This window comes from Octopus bimaculoides, chromosome 8 (genome assembly GCF_001194135.2).
Source record: "Octopus bimaculoides isolate UCB-OBI-ISO-001 chromosome 8, ASM119413v2, whole genome shotgun sequence".
Classification (NCBI taxonomy): domain Eukaryota; kingdom Metazoa; phylum Mollusca; class Cephalopoda; order Octopoda; family Octopodidae; genus Octopus; species Octopus bimaculoides.
The window spans coordinates 29,246,574-29,259,068 of NC_068988.1; the positions used below are offsets into that span (position 1 = coordinate 29,246,574).

At 37.6% G+C, this 12,495-nt stretch overlaps 1 protein-coding gene across 1 annotated transcript in view; it reads right to left on the minus strand.

Moving 5' to 3' along the window:
* Window positions 1-12,495, minus strand: part of LOC106874635 (neurobeachin-like protein 1) — a 116,109-nt gene that overhangs the window by 51,139 nt on the left and 52,475 nt on the right. The window contains exons 13-19 of the mRNA XM_014922430.2: window positions 10,966-11,067; window positions 10,070-10,206; window positions 4,604-4,736; window positions 4,259-4,378; window positions 2,126-2,417; window positions 1,388-1,470; window positions 306-395 (exon numbers count right to left, since the gene is read on the minus strand). Of these exons, the coding sequence (XP_014777916.2) occupies window positions 306-395; window positions 1,388-1,470; window positions 2,126-2,417; window positions 4,259-4,378; window positions 4,604-4,736; window positions 10,070-10,206; window positions 10,966-11,067 (957 nt within the window). The remainder of the gene's footprint in view (window positions 1-305; window positions 396-1,387; window positions 1,471-2,125; window positions 2,418-4,258; window positions 4,379-4,603; window positions 4,737-10,069; window positions 10,207-10,965; window positions 11,068-12,495) is intronic.

Genomic DNA, 12,495 nt, shown 5'->3' on the forward strand with positions numbered 1-12,495 from the left:
ATATATATATATATATATATATATATACATATATACGACGGGCTTCTTTCAGTTTCTATCTACCAAATACACTCACAAGGCTTTAACCAGCCTGAGGTAATAGTAGAAGACACTTGCCCAAGGTGCCATGCAGTGGGACTGAACCCAGAACCATGTGGTTGGTAAGACAGATGAAATGCCACTAAGCATTTTGCCCAGAATGCTAACGATTTCGCCAGCTCAGATTCATTAAACACAGATAGACATATAAATACAAGAAAAAAAAGGAAATTAAATGCTCAACTCAATATTTCTATCATTTTTACCTTGATATCCCATGTGATACACTTGTAGCCATGTAGCTGTCCATGGTTTTGGTTGAAAGAGAGATCAATACAGAAACCATCTTTACAAGCCTGAATATTAAAAAAAAAAATATATAAATAATAATGTAATACATGAACGTGCTTGTTTTTGTTTTTAAATCACTAGAAAAGTTGTGATACAATACAACATCACCAGTTGAAATATAATCAAATAATGTGGCGTCAGACAGGAATTATACCATTTTTGTTGTCTTTTTTGGCAAGAGGGGTAGGCATGGATATGTGGCTAAGATGCTCACTTTGTATTCTTAATACATTCCAATAGATTCAAACAAAAATGTGCTATTTGCAGTTGTTTCGTCAGAGGAGAACAACTCCTGTAATACAATGAACGAAATTTCATAACACTCTCAACTCATTAACAAAAGGGATTCTGGGACATCTGGTGTTTCAACATTGCCATGTCTCATCAGCCAGAAACAACCAAATTAATGAATCTCACAAGAATCAAGGTCCTTCTTTAGCCCTTTTTGTACCAACCCACCCAAGACCACCAATGGATCTAGGATACGAACTTCCTATTTTAAAGTGAACTGAATTAAAACCTTCCATAAAAATTTCATATTTAATTCATATTTTAAACACCAGTTTAACAATGATTAAGTTATTTTACTAAATTCTTCAACATTACTAAAATTTATTAAAACAAAGGTGCCCCAGCATGGCCACAGCTCATGAGCTGAAACTAGATAAAATGAAAATGAAAGGTAGTGCATTTTAACCCTTTCAATACCAAACCAGCTGAAACCACCTCTGGCTCTCTACTACAAATGTCTTGTTTTCATAAGTGTTGAATTAAAATCTTCCACCAAACCTTAGTCACAATTTATGTTCCTAACACTAGCTGAATGATAACTAAGTTATTTTACTAAATTCTTCGTTATATTTAAAGTAATTGAAAGAAACACAGAGCATCTCAAAATAAATATAGTAACGAAAGGGTTAATAATTTTTCTTATTTATAATAATATTAGAGTTAAAGTTTATTTCTGTCTCAAATTTAAATTTAGAAGCATTTTTACCTTTGCATTGTAGTAAAGCAAAAGTTTCCCTGGAAGATCAGAAAAGTCTCCATCTTCAGTGAATATGTTCGAATAGTTGGGGCCTGTAAAAGAGATAATAAAACAATTTAGAATACTGAAAATGTTCAAAGTTTTTTGGTGGAGTGAGCTTTTTTTTATTTCTTAAGCTTGTCTTCTGACACTGTAAAAACCATAAAATATTGCTCAACTTGCTTGAATGCACATAACTGTAAATATTATGGCCATAAATATTTATCACATGATATACTATAAAAGTAGAAATGGAATACTGTTTTATAAAATAAATACTACAGAAATGATTGACAATTGTTGTTTGTTTGTGTTTTGGTTTTACATTCTGGATACATGGTCAGCTGCTTTCATTATTCTACTGATAATTTTAATTATTAAAATGATTAAATCAAAAGTCAAATCACAATCAAATGGAAATTGTAGTTGTGCCAGTGCTGCCTGACTGGCTCCCTGTGCCGGTGGCACGTAAAAAGCACCCACTACACTTTTGGAGTGGTTGGCATTAGGAAGGGCATCCAGCTGTAGAAATATTGCCAGATCAGATTGGAGCCTGGTGCGGCCTCCTGGCTTGCCAGTCCCCAGTCAAACTGTCCAACCCATGCCAGCATGGAAAACGGACATTAAACAATGATGATGATGATGATGATGATAATGGTCATGATAAAAATCCACTGAGCATTTGAAGTGAAGATTGCAAGAACTCACCATGACTATACAGACTCTTTATTTCACCTGGCTGTAAAGGTTCATGGAAGACACACACTGAACCAAGTAGACCCATCAGAGCAATTGGTTGGCCCCAAGTATCATCTTGGGTGCCTCCAAGAAGATTGGTCACCTCAGACGGATAATCTGATCTTGTTGAAGAGCTAAAGTTGAAGAATTTAAGTGAAGCACTTCTTCTACGTTCTGGAACTGTGGGGGAAACTGGAGACATGTCCACAAGGAATTCTACAGATCTCAGACCAGCTGAGCCAATTTTACAGGATGAGAAGGCCTGAAACAGAAAATGAAATACAAATTTGTTTCTCTTTTCATTAAATTTCTTTAATGTATATCTTGCATTAATTATGTTACCTCTCTCAATTTTTTGCAGTCATTTTTACGAATAGCTACATATGTGCAATATAACTATTTTTTGTTTATCTCCTAAATATAAATATCAACATGTTGTTGGAACAATTCCCCCACTCTTAGATTCTTTTATTACTACTTATCCAATAAACATGAAACAGGAGTGAAGCATCTTGTCAACCAGTGACACTGAGGTATGTAGAGTTATGTGCCTTGTTCAGAGATACCACAACGATTGTTGTAGTAATAACATTGAAAATCCCGATACTTTTATCTCAAAGGAATTGTCCCATATCAGATAAGACAATATTTTTAAAATGTATTCAGCAGATAAAACAATATTTTTAGAATGTATTTAAAAGATATAAAAAGTGTAAATGTAAAGAAATAAAAGTAAAGAAACTACATTATTCTTTTCTACTCTAGGCAAAAGGCCTGAAATTTGGGGGGAGGGGCCTGTTGATTAGATCGACCCCAGTACGCAACTGGTACTTAATTTATCGACCCCGAAAGGATGACTGGCAAAGTCGATCTCAGCAGAATTTGAACTCAGAACGTAAAGACAGATGGAAAGAAACTACATTATTATGCTGGCTGTTATTAACTGTTTTACATCATTTGCAAGTTATCTTGAAATTACCATATTTACTCATGTATATATTATGATTTCAAACTTGATTTTAACTGACAAAAATGGTGAGAAGCTCATACGTGAGATAATGCTAAAACTAAGAAGGAGAATGACAATTCAGAGCTTGGTGTCTTGGTCTTGCTGATGGAAAGGCAGCTACTACTGTGCTGGTGCCATGAAAATAGTACCCAGTCCACTCTGTAAAGTGATCGGTGTTAGGAAGGGCATCCAGCGACAAAAACCATACTGAAACTGAGCTGCTGGATCAAGAAGTGGTCCTCTGACCTGTTGGATCCTGTCAAACCGTACAACCCTATGCCAGTATAGAAAACAGGCATAAAAAGGATGATGCATGATAGTAGTGTTGCCAAGAGCAAGCATTCACATATACATAAGCCAATAAAAGAACCATTCTGTAATCATTTCACTTGCTAGAAATAACAGCCTACTCTCCCTTGCATCACACTCTACCATCTTCAAAAACATTGGGCTGTCACAGCTGAAATATCTCTGATTATACAGGTCTACATGATTAGGGCATTTATAGCTAATGTGATGTCAGGACAAGGTGACTTATACATACATCTATATGTATGCATGTATGTATGTATGTATGTACATATGAGGGGGTGCTGAAAAGTTCCTGGCTTTGGGTAAAAGAAAATACAGGAGGAGCAGTTGATTATGATCTTATTCAACATATTCCCCTCTCAGATTCACACACCTATTGTAGCAGTCCTGCAGTTTTTCTAAGCCCTGTGAAAGAACTGAGAAGGTTGGGTCTCCAGCCAGGCCTTTCGTGATACCCTTAAAAGCAGGAACTTTTCAGCAGCCCCTCAAATACACACACACACATTCACAAAATGAGCTTCTTTCAGTTTCTATCTAGTAAATCCATTTAAAAAGCTTTTGTCAGCTAAGGGCTGCTATAGAAGACACTTGATAAGTGATGTCATAGCACTGCTAACACAGTAAAACATGGTACTGACTTACAAAAACGTTTAATATACTTTGTAGTATACAATGTTTGCATAACGAAATACTGTATCCCTACAGGTCATTAACATATATACTATTTTACGAATTTATTAAGAGTAAAAACAAAAAGAAACAACAGTTTATGAGAGACTCACCTCAGTTGTAGTAGGAAATTTAAGTTGGACATTTAGTTTCAAGAAACCATCAACGTATATAGCCAACTGACTGTTAGTAAATGGTCTACGAGAATTAGTATGAACAATGTCAAGACAATGCTGCAAGTAGAAGAAGCAAATAAAACACCATCTATGACTCTTGTTTATTGTTTTCAAAATTTGGATAAATTTTATCAATTTTCAGATATATGATGACAGAGTGCCAAGGAGAAAAAAAAAAAGTGAATTTATTTGACAACGAAATCTAATTAAAATAATTTAAAGAAAAACGAAATGAAACAAGAATGAAGGAAAAAGATTTTTTAAGAAATATTTTTTACAAACCCAATGTGAATCTTTAAACGGATAATCTGTGAGTGATACACTCGAGTGATCTTTCCGGTTATACACAGCGACCACAAGGATACCTTCTGAAGTGAAGAACGCTTCAAAACCATTGCCAGAACTTGTTGAGAAACTGAAATAAAACCAAAGAATAATATTCGATTGATTTATTATCATGTGTGAAGACTATCTTTGATTTTGTATGAAAATATAACATTGTGTTTGTAACATAAAGTGTAGTCATGACCAAGGAGATGATCAATCAAATGAAGACATTAGATATGGTTTGGATGTAAACAAAGAGACAGTTGAATAATTGGAGATATCATATATGGTGTGGATGTTGGAATAGAGACTATTCAGTGCAGCTGTTTGGACACTGATGATATGGCATGGCTGCCTGGACATTCAGCCCGTTTTGGCGACAGTACTTTTTGGCACGAGAGGCAAACACACACACAAACATGCATGCATATAGAAATATACACATACAGAGAGTAGGAGGGGGAAGAGAGACTTTACAATTTTTTAATTGAACATGATTGACATGCAAAATTAAGATAAATGCAGCCCGTCTAAGAGATGAGTCATGAGAGGTGGGATGGCTGTTGCAGTGAGTGCCACTGGCCATTCTCAGTGGTAATGCCTTTGCAATCAATCCTCGAGATGTGACTGAACATACCATTTAATCTGGGATGTACTGCCTGTTACTCCCCCACTCCCATCTTCTGCTCCTTAATCCCCCACTTCTGTTTGTTTCCTTGGTGAGGTAGGTTTTTTTGTTTTTTTTTTCCTTTCTTCCTGTAAAAAATATGCTGCTAAGTGAAAATCTATTATGACTCAAAGAAACAAAAAAAAAAACAAAAAGAAATTGACATAAACACTATTCCTTTCCTCCTACACACAAAGAAATATGCTTACACACATAAATAGAGAAAGAGAGGGAGAAAACAAAGGAAGCATTAAAACAAGTGATGTCAAATAAGCCAGCATTAAAACGGCAATGCCAAACAGGCAGTGCCAAAATGTCTCATACCCTGTGAATGTGACCAAAGAGACAGATGGATGAACAAAAGACATTACAGATGTTATTTGACCCCAGGTCAGCCCTAACTGAGTAGGTCCTCAGTCAAACTGTCCAAACCATGCCAGCATGGAAAGCGGATGTTAAACGATGATGATGATGATGTGTGTGTGTGTGTGTGTGTGTGTGTATGACAGCTTCTTTCAATTTCTGTCTACCAAATTCGCTCACAAGGCTTTTGGTCAACCCAAGGTTATAGTAGAAGACACTCGCCCAAGTTGCCAAGCAGGGGAATTGAACCCAGACTCATATGGTTGGGAAGCAAACATCTTACCACACAGCCAGGCCATGCCTTTTTAACATTTCCCCATACACAGGAACCGGATTTGCTACAATTTACAACACTAGAAAGTGGATTTCAGTTTTGCAGGACGAGTGAGTGATTAATGACAGGTAATTACTCACCTTGAGAGAGAAAGACAAAGAGAGGGGGAGGAGTGTGTGTGTGTGCATGTGTGTTCTTCAAACAAGTTTTGAAAGCAGAGTTGATATAATAGGCTCTGATTGCCTGGCTACACTCTCCACTTTAATTACTTCTATGACAGATTGTGCTTAGTTGTCAGAAAGCTCAGCAAATGCATCGCCTATGCGCACGTACTGGTTGCTCATACTTATCTGGACTTGTTAATTCCATGCTGCAGATGTACTTGAATAGAACTTACCTCTTTGATTCAACACAAAAAAAAAAGAACAACAAAAAGGTTTTTCAACCTGCTAAAAATAGCAGCCAAATGACCCTCAAATTATAGCCTATGGTCATGAAAATGGGAAGGAGAGATTAGACAACGATGTCCTAAGTAGACCAGGCCTGGACAGAAAACAACAAAACATCCGATGGGATGGTCATGGATGAATTGCCTTTGAGCAGAGATCTTGATTAGGCTTGATTAGGACTGAGATGAGTTGGAAGAGCAACAACTAAAAATAACAATAATAAAAAAAATAAAAACAACATCTCCAAGATATCCAACATGAGTTGTTATTACCAAGATTATCTTAATCCATTAATTATCTTCATAAAGTGAAAAATAAAATAGGTACAGGCATGGCTGTGTGGTTAAGAAGCTTGCTTTGTAAGCATGTGGTTTCAGGTTCAATACCACTGCACAGCACTATGGGCAAGTGTCAACATGTTTTCTGCTATAGCGAAGGCATGTAGCTCAGTGGTTAGGGTCTTCAGCTCACACTCGTAATGTTGTGAGTTCGATTCCCAGTGGTGCATTGAGACCCTGAGCAAGTCACTTTATTTCACGTTACTCCAGTCCACTGAGCTGGCTAAAAGGGTATGCATGTCTGTGGAGTACTCAGCCACTTGCATGTTAATTTCATGAGCAGGTTATTTGCTTGACCGGGTCAACCTTGTCATCATAACCGACTGAGCGCCAGTTTTCTGCTGTAGCTCCAAGCCAAAAGAACAACTGAGAGCGTATTTGGTAGGTAGAAACTGAAAGAAGCCCATCATATGTATGCATGTGTGTGTGTGTGTGTGCATGTGTGTGTGTGCATGCATCTGTGTGTACACTTGTCTTGATATCGTGATGGTCGTAAAAGAACATCACTGTCATACAAGCGAGGTTGTTTGTGTCCAAACTTCCTTGAAAAACATGCCTGGCCATGGAGAAATATCACCTGACTTGAAAATAATTGAAGGTTGGCAACAGGAAGAGTATCCAGTCACACAACAAATTCCATATGACCACCCTGCTCCCCATGCAAGAATTGGAAAAGTGTACATTAAACGATGATGGTGATGCTGTTGATGATGATGATGCTGTTGATAATGATGATGCTGTTGATAATGATGATGCTGTTGATGATAATGATGATGATGACGACATGTACGTTTCTGTGGGTAGTCAAGGATACCAAAATGGAAAGCCTGTTAATATCAATTTTTCATAATCACTTTGTAACACGAGCCGACAAAATGAAAAAAGGAAACAAACATGATTAAATAACATCTAACATTCCCTCCCCCCCCCCATCTCCACCCACCACCGTACCCCAATTACGCCACACCCTTCAGGATCTGACAGTAATGTCTAAACAGCTTCAGTCGCCATCTTTGCAAAGAGCAAGAATTCTCCCTTTTGTGTCTCCTCAAACAATGTCAAGTTGGAAGCAGACAACAGCTGAGCAAAGTTAATATTTTGTTAAGGATTGTAATTCTCATTTTCTTCTTTGGTTCTTCTTTCCTTTCGGTTGTTGTTTTGTTTTGGTTCGTTTTTTGTTTTTTTTCCATTTCCATGCTAACAACAACAACAACAACAACAACAACAACAACAACAATGCTAGGAAAACAATATCAATACTTTCAGCTTCAGTTGCTGCTGTAAACAGTTGAGAGAGAGAGAGACACAAAAAGAGAGAGAGAGAGACAGAGAGAGACACAAAAAGAGAGAGGTGGACATGCAGATGAATATTGGATTAGATAAAGAGAATGAAAAATAGAGAGAAAGAGAGGTGAGATAAAAGAGTAAGGAGCAAAAGGGGACGTGTGTGTGTGAGAGAGAGAGAGAGGTTGTTAAAGGGAACATCAATACACTTATATATACCTATATCAATTTATCTACCCATCTACCTACCTCTCTCTCTCTCTCTCTCTCTCTCTCTCTCGAGAGAGAGAGAGAGAGAGAGAGAGAGAGAGAGAAGGAGGGACAGACAGAGTTATAAATATATACATATCTTATAGTTACAACCATATAACTACATTATCATCATTATAATTTCACATGCACTTTTATGGAAGAAGTGAATGGAAAGATAAAGAGATAGACACACAAACACATGCGCACACAAAGAGACTGGCGCACAAACATGTACACACACACACACTAACATGCATGTGTGTGCATGTGTAGAGATTTTCTTGCATTGCTAGATGCATATACAGGGCAGCCAAAAAACAGGTTTACTGTTATCACGTAGGGACTTGAAATTTCTTTCAAAACATTTTATTACATTTAAATTTCTATTTTACAAACTGAAAAGGGAGCTCGATAAAATTAAATAAATTAGCATAGAATAATGGTTTCATATTTTTTTATAATTAAGATTATGGGTGGCCCAAAAGTAGGTTTGCAGTTATTCAACTCTCTCTTTTGCATTCATATATTAACAGTTTAGATCTTAATTATAAAAAAATATGAAACCATTATTCTATGTTAATTTAGTTAATTTTGTCAAGCTCCCTTTTCAGTTTGTAAGATAGAAATTTAAATGTAATAAAATGTTTTAAAAGAAATTTAAAGTTCCTACATGATAACTGTAAACCTACTTTTGGGCCACCTTGTATATGACAGGCTTCTTTCAGTTTCCGTCTACTAAATCCACTCTCAAGGCTTTGGTCAACCCAAGGCTATAGTAGAAGACACTTGCCTAAGGTGGCGTGCAATGAGACTGAACATGGAACCATGTAGTTAGGAAGCAAGCTTCTTACCACCCAGCTACACCTGTGTGTGTATATCAGTGGTTACCAACCTGGGGACCGAGGAGTCCTGGTAGTCTGCAAAGGTATTACTGGAGGGGTCCATGAACTTAATTCAAAATTTCATATATATATATATATATATATATATACACACACACATACATAAGGATAAGCATATTAAAAGGGGTCCATGAGAAAACTCATTTAAATAAAAGGAGTCTTGGTAGCAAAAAGGTTGGGAGCCCCTCTAGATGGCACTGGCACAAGTGCTTTTTACATGGCACCAGCACAGGGCTCTTGCAAGAGAATCCTCTTCATCAGGTGCAACAGCATTAACACTGACCACTAATATATATTAGTGGATAATGTTAATGTTGTTCCACCTGATTTCTTCTTCTTCTTCTTCCTCTTCTACTTCCTCCCTCAGCTTCTCCTGCTTAAACCATCAATTCTCGGTACCCAAACTATTCCTTAAGGATATGGAAGAGGAAAGAATCTCCTCCATATTCTTAAGAGTCCTTGGGCCATTAGGTTTTGGGATCTGATGATATGCCATGAAGCTAAGCCCTTTATGGACGGGAAACCTAAGGGAATCCCATAAACCAGCCTTCCCTATTTTTAATATATGCTGCTCTGCATCTTAGAGTGTGCTGCTTCTTTTGGATTTATGTTTTTACAGACGAAATATATATATATATGTATATATATATATGTGCAAAAATACTTGAAGAGTAAAAAAGTGATGAGAATAATGAAGAAGATAATGTAAGATGAGGCTTTAGGACGGATGAGAGGAGATGAAGAATTGATATGTAAAACATATGTCTAGACAAAAATGAATCGATAGAAAGAGGAAATAGCATGAAAGCAGAACATAAGGTAACATAAGAAATAGAAAGAAAGAGAATGAGAGACAATAGGTGTTATGATGGCAGAAAGTTCAATGACTTACCTGTAAAGCTGTCTACGGTATGTTTTTGTGTCGTACAAGTTAAACTCAGATACATTGACTTCGTTGTCCAAGCAGACCCATGAATGGAAAGAGAAACCAGCCCCAGGCCACTTCTTAATGCACGGAATGGAGATGCCCTGCAAATATGATAAAGCACATCATTTGAGTAAATATTGGATTCAAAAAGTCTTTGGAAGATTTTTGGCCGGCTTTAACTCAGTTCCTTCTCCAGCCATGGTTTTTTTTTTCTTGAACATATGGACTTGAAAATGTTTAAGATGGACATCAATTGCACCCAGGTCAGCAATCTGAGCGAGACAAGGGCTCTGAATATGCATCATACAGAGGAAGGGAGGGAAGGAGGGAAGGAAGGAGAAGAACAACAATACTGCCACTAAACAGCAGCAGCAGTAGTCAGTCCAGAACTTGACTGATGCCTTATCAACCCCATGAGGATGAAAGGCAAAGTTGACCTTGAGAGGATTTGAGCTCAAAAAAAGCAAAGACCCAGATCAAATACCACAAGATATTTGGTATGAGAATCTAACAACGCTGGCAAAAAAATAAAATAATAACAACAACAACAGTTTACCTGTTACCTTGTACATTCTTTTGTTATCAAGAATGGCCAATCTAAATGGAATCATGGTAATAAAACAAACAGTTATAGGAAATTTCACCATAAACTTTTTTATTATAGAAAAATTTGCTGTATAGGAAAAATGCATCTTAAGACAAATTAGCCAAATGGACAACGACTGCTTTGTGCTCCAGAGTTTGCTTTGGCGGCAGTGGTAAGTAGTAGTGGGTGGGGTAGAGGTACGAGGAATGAGTAAGGAAGAGGGAATGTTGAGAAACCAATATACAGAATTAAATATTTCTCTAAAACTACTTACAGCTCCTGGTTCTTGGATACAAAAGAAGTGTAAGGATTCATCCCTTCCATCTCGCCGAGCCATTGTAGACATAGCTTTTAACAGTCGACTGCAGTACGGTATCTAGGTAAAGAGAAAAGTTGGAAAATAGTTTAAACACTTGGAAGATTTTATATTTTCAATCAAATTGATCTCTTGTAAAATAACAGGAACAAACAAACACTCATCTCTCCATCCATATTCTTGAAAATATCTTTCATCATCATCACCATCATCATTTAATGTCCACTTTCCCAAGTTTGTATGAGCTGGACAAAATGTTTTCTATTTTCTTTTTGTGGAAGGTGGGGGAAGATTTTCTACAGTCAGATGTACTTCTCGTCATCAACTTTCACCTGATTCCAAGCAAGGTAATATTTTCCCATGGCATCAGAATGCTTCACATTGGTCAGATTCTACATCCATTATCGAAACGAATCCATCTGCTTGATCAATAATCTTTCTAATCTTTAGCTCTTGTCATATTGTGTTGTCTCTCACAAACTTCAACTGTTATCTTACATCTTTCATCTTTTATTTGTTTTCTGCCAGACTGGCACCCGTGCCAGAGGCACATAAAATGCACCATTCGAGTGTGGGCGATGCCAGTGCCACCTGACTGGCCCCTGTGCCAGTGGCACGTAAAAAGCACCATCCGAATGTGGTCAATGCCAGTGCCACCTGACTGGCCCCTGTGCCGGTGGCATGTAAAAAGTATCATCTGAACGTGGTCAATACCAGTGCCACCTGACTGGCTTCAGTGCTAGTGACATGTAAAAAGTACCATCCGAACATGGTTGATGCCAGTGCTACCTGACTGGTTCCTGTGCTAGTGACGCGTAAAAGCACCCACTACACTCTCGGAGTGGTTGGCGTTAGGAAGGGCATTCAGCTGTAGAAACATTGTCAGATTAGATTGGAGCCTGGTGCAGTCTCCTGGGTTGCCAGTCCCCAGTCAAACCATCCAACCCAGCATGGAAAACAGACATTAAACGATGATGATGATGATGATGACTATGATCTTACTGGGGTACCATCTTGGAGGGCTTTTGTGGAAGGAACTGAGTCTGGTACTTATTTTTCTTTTAAGCCTGGTACTTACCCTGTTGGTCTCTTTTCCTGAACTAGTAAGTCATAGGGATGTAAACAAACCAACAGTTAAGTGGTGGTGGGGGAGGCAAACTCAAGCACTGAGACACACACAATGGGTTTCATTCAGTTTCCATCAACCAATTCTACTCACAAGGCATAATGAAAAAAAGAAAACTGTTGCTCCTAAACTTGTTCACTTCCACTTCTACCCAGCTCTAATTTTTACCTCCTATATTCCATCCTTAGCCAACGAGTAATATATGAGGTCCTTTCTTTCAAAAACCCTGACCCACTGGAATTCCTATCTCTTCTGTTCTCACATTACACTGCCCACTAATTTTAAATCAAACTAGTTGAATCAATCTAACTGATCTATCAATCACTTCCACCTGTCACAGTCCACCTCATTCTATAACAAAT